The sequence below is a fragment of the Poecilia formosa genome, unplaced genomic scaffold (genome assembly GCF_000485575.1).
Source record: "Poecilia formosa unplaced genomic scaffold, Poecilia_formosa-5.1.2 Scaffold1490, whole genome shotgun sequence".
In the NCBI taxonomy this organism is placed as follows: Eukaryota; Metazoa; Chordata; class Actinopteri; order Cyprinodontiformes; family Poeciliidae; genus Poecilia; species Poecilia formosa.
This window is the reverse complement of record NW_006801429.1, coordinates 3,442-9,846: the sequence shown is the minus strand read 5'-3', so window position 1 is coordinate 9,846 and position 6,405 is coordinate 3,442. Positions and strand designations below refer to the sequence as shown.

General features: G+C 34.5%; 2 protein-coding genes across 2 annotated transcripts in view; one reads left to right on the top strand and one right to left on the bottom strand.

The window, feature by feature from the left end:
* Window positions 1-654: 654 nt before the first annotated feature.
* LOC103132899 (GTPase IMAP family member 4-like) lies at window positions 655-3,364 on the bottom strand. Its single transcript, XM_007544668.2, has 2 exons — window positions 3,277-3,364; window positions 655-1,828 (listed from the first exon to the last, which is right to left on the bottom strand). Exons 1-2 carry the CDS (start codon window positions 3,317-3,319, stop codon window positions 894-896), a joined length of 978 nt encoding a protein of 325 aa, XP_007544730.1. The 5' UTR covers window positions 3,320-3,364; the 3' UTR covers window positions 655-893.
* A 1,118-nt stretch (window positions 3,365-4,482) lies between these two features.
* Window positions 4,483-6,405, top strand: part of LOC103132900 (GTPase IMAP family member 4-like) — a 3,968-nt gene continuing 2,045 nt past the window's right edge. Inside the window, exon 1 of the mRNA XM_016667643.1 lies at window positions 4,483-4,493. Within this exon, the coding sequence (XP_016523129.1) occupies window positions 4,483-4,493 (11 nt within the window). The remainder of the gene's footprint in view (window positions 4,494-6,405) is intronic.

Below are 6,405 nucleotides of genomic sequence, written 5' to 3'. Positions count from 1 at the left end.
CAACTGGCTTTAGGTTCGGCTGAATTTACTGCTTTATAAACAGGATTCAATAGGACTGTGTTGAATTTAAATATGACTATGTAATAATTGTAATCTACTGGAATAAACGTATTTTAACCAAACTGGATTCCATGTGATTGGTGTAAAGTAGGACTTGTTTTATTTTGAAAATGCTTTAAAGGGAGTTTTGTGGTTAAGTTTTGCTTTGTAAATAAATTAATGAAATTAAATTAAATTGTATTGTTTAAAGCTTGTGTTAAAGCTTAAATTACTGTGAAAAAAAAAACTTTGGAAGGTCAATATTATAAGGTCTAATTAAAGAAAAGATATGACTTGACAGCTATTACTAAGTTAATAATAGTAAATAAAGACCCTTGAAACATTTTCTTATAATTTAACAGTGTTTACTGATTATTCAAATGTTTAAATGTTGTATTTCACTCAGCTCAGCACAGGATGCCACAACAGATGTGGATTAAAATGAATCAATAAATAAACCCACATTACACTGAAGTTTAAACAGTGATCACAAATTAAAGTAATAAAATTAACTATTACAAGAAATAAAATAGAAAGAATGAACACACGAACATTTAGTGAGTTTACATCCTAATTTTGAATTTAACTGAAAGAAATTAATAAATTCACAGAGATCTGGAAATTATAAAATAATACAAATGATGCCAAATATTCAATGATACAATTTTACTTAATATGCAAGCATTTAAACATCAGCAGAAACTTTTTAAAACAAATTATGAGATATTAAGGTCACACATCATTCTACCTGGAGTTCTACTTTATTTTTAAAGACAAGAAAGAAAATGTTTTAAAAATTCTTATTAGTTTTAATGTTTTAATGTCTAATAACTGCTAGGTTACAACTTTTGACCTCACAGTATCACACATGGCCCATTATCACCAACATGTTCCTCAGCTTCTTTTCTGGCCCTGGCTTCAAACTCGTACTGCAGCTGGTATCGCATTGCTTTCAATTCACTCTCATGGTTTTGTCTCATTAGTTCCATCATTTTTTCATGATCCTGCTGTCTCTCTTTTCTCTGTGCTTCTGTTAAAGCCAGGAGTTGCTCTTGCATTCTCTGCATCTCTTTCTCATTCGTTTCTTTTATTTTTTTCTCCAGTTTTTCTTCCTCTTTACGTATTTTCTCCTCTTCTTCTTTCAGGATTCGTTGTTTCTCCTCTTCGATCGCCCTCTCAGCCTCTTGGAACATCTCATTGGTGTAGTGACTTCCTCCATTCCTGTCAACAATGGTTCTGATCTTCTTCAGCAGCTCAGTGACCTGAGGTTTCTTATCTTCCAGCTTGTTGTTGAAGACATGATACTGGCCGTTACATCTAGACACCAGATCCTGGAGGTCTAGACTTTCAGACAAATAATCTTCAATGGTGCCTTCAAGGTCGTCTCCACGGGTAAACAGAACCATGCTGTATCTGTCTGCTGCCTCTCCAAAGATTCCTTGAATCTTTTGCACTGATTTTAATTCTTCTTCTGTGAATCTACCGATTGCAACGACCACCAGGAAGATGTGGGGTCCAGGAGAAGCATAGCGGACGCACTGACCCAGATCTTTGCTTGTTTTATCTTCTCCAAACCTGGTGTCAAACAGACCTGGAGTATCAATGACAGTAACCTGCTGTCCATCCACATTACTGCAGCCTTTGGAGCAGTCAATGGTCAGTGATTTGGCACTACATTTGGAATCAAATTTATTTTCTCCCAGAATGGTGTTTCCTGAAGCGCTCTTCCCAGTTCCAGTCTTCCCCACCATCACGATCCTCAGCTCAGTGTTGTTTTTAATGTTTGTTCCTGTGAAGAACAAAGTTTGAATCTGATCATCATCTTGTACTCAGAACTTCAGCCTTTGTGTATCTTAGGATATATTGAGGGAATCAATGACATGTGGACATGGAGATATTTATCAACAGTATGGGGAGATTTAAAGAAACCTTTAAATGAGCTAATTTGTTTATCTCAGTTCAGTCCAGCGTGGGGTAACCAATTAATTATACCTGGTAGACCTGATGCAACGTTTAAAGCATGAAAAGATAAAGAACTCCAAATAATTCAGAATCTTTATTTACCAGACTAAGCTTGCAGGATTTACAAAGTAAATTACACTCAGAAAAGAAATGCTTTTTTTAAATATCTTGAACTCAAAACCTTCATAAAGACTCAAAATAATAAGTTGCCAAAACCTGCCAAGTCAACGTCAGAAATTTTTTTTATAAAGGACAGTTTGAAGAAAGGTGTCATATCTGAGTGTTATTAATCAGTGATGTTGCTAATTTCTGAAGAATCTCATGATAGACTTAAGGCTTTGAAGGAAGATTTATTGCTGGAGTTACCTGAGGAAGATTAGCAAGCAGCATGTAAACTGGCCTACAGTAACTCTGTCAACACTAGTAAATAAGTCAATCCTATGTCATGATAGACTTCGGCTTATTTACTGGGGAAACAGAACTGATAACAGACGTTTTCTGAGAAGTTGTCTTTGTCATGATTTGTAGGGTGAGGTAGACATGATGGACCCAGGTAGAAGAAATTATTTAATGACGAAATACACACAATAATCCAGGCAGGACAGATGAGCAAAGGCTAGATTCTCACACTGGTAGCAACTGGTAGGAACACACAACTGACGGCAGACAAGACAGGACCCGACAAGCAACAAGAGACACAGGTAGGATTAAATACACAGGGGAGTAAGCAAGGAAACAAGACACAGCTGGGATCATTCAAGGGGTAGACAGGACAACATGGAGACTCAACTGACACAGAAAATAAACACACAGAAAACTCAACTCTCACAGTCTTTGTTTCTTGAACTTGTGTGAACCGTCGTTCGGGGTCACAGGTGCAAAGCAGGAGAAGTGAAAAGACTGTCTTCTTTGTTATAAGCTGATGTAAAGTCCCATGCTTACATTACTGATGGATTATAAAAAGTGATGTATTTGTTTCTTTACTCTTTGATCAGCCGAGAGTCAATGGCCATTCTTTTCTTTGACCTTTGAATAAAATAATGACAGAATGCATTCTGTTGTCCTTGATTCATTCTTGATTGTAACAGTGTTTCATTTCAAAATAACATTCATTAATAAGTCTCCTTATCACCTATACATGACATCCGTTCATGTTAGAAAAGAAGGAAACCCCAGAATAAGACAGAAGAAAGTTGAACGTGAAAAGTTTCATTCTTACATGGTTAATTGATGGATATTTTCTACATCAGAACAGATATGAATATCCTGACTCACCATCGTTGCAGGTCTTGTTTGGGCTGAACTTGTCGCTGTCCATGGTCAGAGAGATCAGTGTTGACACTCCAGATGCAGTGAAGTAATGAATACCCTTTGGGTCCTGCACAGGCATTTTTATACAGTCTTATCGTCAGAATGAAACTGAAAGTGAAGCTTTTATTGGCTCTTTTTTCCACGTTTTGACCTTTATTCTTTAATTGATGCACATAACCTTCAGATGTAAATATGCAATACCAAAAATAAGCCTGGTCCGGTGTACAAAAAAATCAATGGGGTGTGAGTTTCTTACAGAATAAATATACAATAATACTACTGTTTGACTTTGATGCCTATAAGTTTCCCTAGATTTACATCCAGGCTGGTTTTCCCCTTCCTCATGTGGAGGGGAAATTATGTGAAACTTGTTCCTCACTTTTGTCCCTCCCCCTGAGACAAACTTCCTCGTTGCTGTTGTGCTCAGTTTTATTGTGTGGACATTTTTTACGTTAGACACAAAACTTCTGCATTCATAAAGGTGGTGATGATTAATTACTCAAATGTGTTTTATGATGGGGATAGACGATATGAATGATTATTATCTTCTACACTTTGAACTCAGAGGTTCATAAATTAGATTTCTCTCACTAACTGAAACACGTTAGAAAAGCAATGTGCCACGACAAGAAAAGCTTACAAATATATTTTTAGTAGAAAATTGTGTGGACATGTAAATACCAACAATAAAAATGTGATTTTATCCAAGGAATCCAACTTTCTGCCTCTTCTTGCCCAGACTCTCCTCCTGCTGCAGCAGCTTCATGAGAGGAGGGTGGAGAGCTTTTCCTACTCGTTTTCCTGTCTGCAGAGAGAAATGAAACAATGCAGGGTGTGACTGTTGTAAACTTTATCTTAAATTTCCCCATTCTATAATTCTGACAATAAAAAGGATCAAATATATTTGACATATTCTGCAATTTTAATTTTTTTTTGCTCAACCCATTTTTATACAGTGTTAGAAATACAGTAAGAGCATGCAAATAAGTAATTCAAATCCTTTCTTATATAAGAAAACTTTGTATTCTATTTGCTCAAGAAATTCATAATGGCGTTGATAATGAAGTTGACTAGATAAAGAAAAAGAATGGGATGTGCTTTGACTCATAAAACATCAGAATGTAGGTTCCCTGACTATGAACTGCTTCAGACAGAAAAAAACACCTTGGGATGGTTTGCAGGTCTGTTGACTCTGTATACTGGCATCCACTCTAAAAACTATGACTTGCTACGATTCAGAAATTCATTTCGCATCTATGGTAGTGGTGAGTGTTTTTAAGATAACTCAGAACATGATACTTTTTGAGCAAGTTTTCTGCATCATCTTTTTTATTTATTTTTATTTATTTATTTATTTTTAAATCTCTTTCAATCTTTTTCTTTTTTCAAATTTTCTTTCTCTTTCTTCAATGTCACATGCTGTTCTTATTTTTATTTTTATTTTTCTTTAATTCTGTAAAGCACCTTGAAATGCCTTGCTGCTGAAATGTGCTATACAAATAAAATTTGATTTGACTGATTGATCAAAAAACAGAAAAATTAAGGTCTTCTATTTTTATTCTTTTATACATTTTCATTGCTTCTGTAATGCTTTATTTGCAAAATAAAAGGTCAAATTTGTGATTTGTGGTTGAATTTTTATAAATCTGCTAAGTTCTGTACAGTGAGCCCAATCATGCACTTACTGTTTTGAAAATGTCAGGAATAATTTGAGAAATTCACCAAACTGACTGAGAACATCTGTAATAACCCGCTCACTGCAGATCAGGGAAGCTCAAATAGGACACTGAGAACACAACCTTAAGTTATCTAATTAAAGGAATATACTGCTACTCTCACTAAACATGGAGATAAAATGATTCATGAAATAAACACAAGAACAACATCTGGTCAACTGGCATCAACCCAGTTTGAAAACTTTCTAAGATTAAGTTTAGTATGGTAATGCTGAGTGTTTCTGATATCTAGATTAGAATATAACAGGAAATATTAAAAAAAAATAAACATAAAAATTCCTCATCCAAAAATAGAAAATTATGATCTTCTATGTTTATGCTTTTGTACATTTTCATTGCTTCTGTAGGGAAGAAACTTACAACATAATTTAATCTGAGAAAGAGCAGACCACAAATAATCTGAAGTCATATTCCAAGTGTTTTCTTTTCATAAAATAAAAGGTCAAATGTGTGATTTGTGGTTTCATTCTTGTAAACCTGCAAAGGTCTGTATACTGAGTCAAATCAAGAATAGGTTTAAAGTTGTGTGAAGTAACAGAAATGAAACATATTAGCCTCATGAAGAGAAACAAAGCTGGGACATAAAACCAGGAGAAAATCATACAGACCATATATGGTTTGTTTAGTTTCACTTTTGTTTACTCTTTATTGCACTGTTTGTCCCACAGTGCTGCCATTTATTGAAAGTACAGATAGCTGGGGGGAAAACCAGGTTACGTTGGTGATGTTATATATGTTGCAGTATTTGGTTACATATTTGACAATGAATTGACCTTTAAGCTTTAAGCACCCACACAACTTTGAAGAAAACTTTCTGAAAATTCAAACCAGCTTCTTAGAAATGCTTTTGTTCAATTTTAGGTCAACCACAAAAGACGTTAGAGCCAATCAAAGGTTCAGTTTCAGTTTGTTTGAAAGGCTATTTAAAAAGACCCTTGTCTTCATTATTTCACTGCAGCTGGAGTGTCTCACTGCTCTCTCTGACTGATCATGGACAGCCCAAGCAAGTCCTACAACAATGGTAAGTCTGGATAATTGCATGCTAGAAAATATTCCCCAATAAAAATAATTATAGAGTAATATAACTTAGAATATTATTGAACAACTCCCATCAATTTTAGAAACTTTAACTCACTGCATATTAAATACACACACAAATGTTTGAAAGCATTTATTTCTGTTAATTATGATGATTTTCCATATACAGCTAAGATTTAAAATTAGAATATTACACAAGACCAATAAAAAACTATTTTTAATACAGAAATGTGGGCTTAATGAAAATGCTTGCTTTAAGACTGTTATTTTCAAAAGTTACTTTCAATCTAACATGCCTGATATTATTACATATTATCAT

Excerpts from the sequence above, each read along its gene's own strand:
- LOC103132899 (XM_007544668.2), bottom strand. The coding sequence starts at position 3,319 with ATGGACAGCGACAAGTTCAGCCCAAACAAGACCTGCAACGATG. Across the intron at positions 1,829-3,276 it reads AAACAAGACCTGCAACGATG|GAACAAACATTAAAAACAAC; the intron begins GTGAGTCAGGAT and ends TGTTCTTCACAG.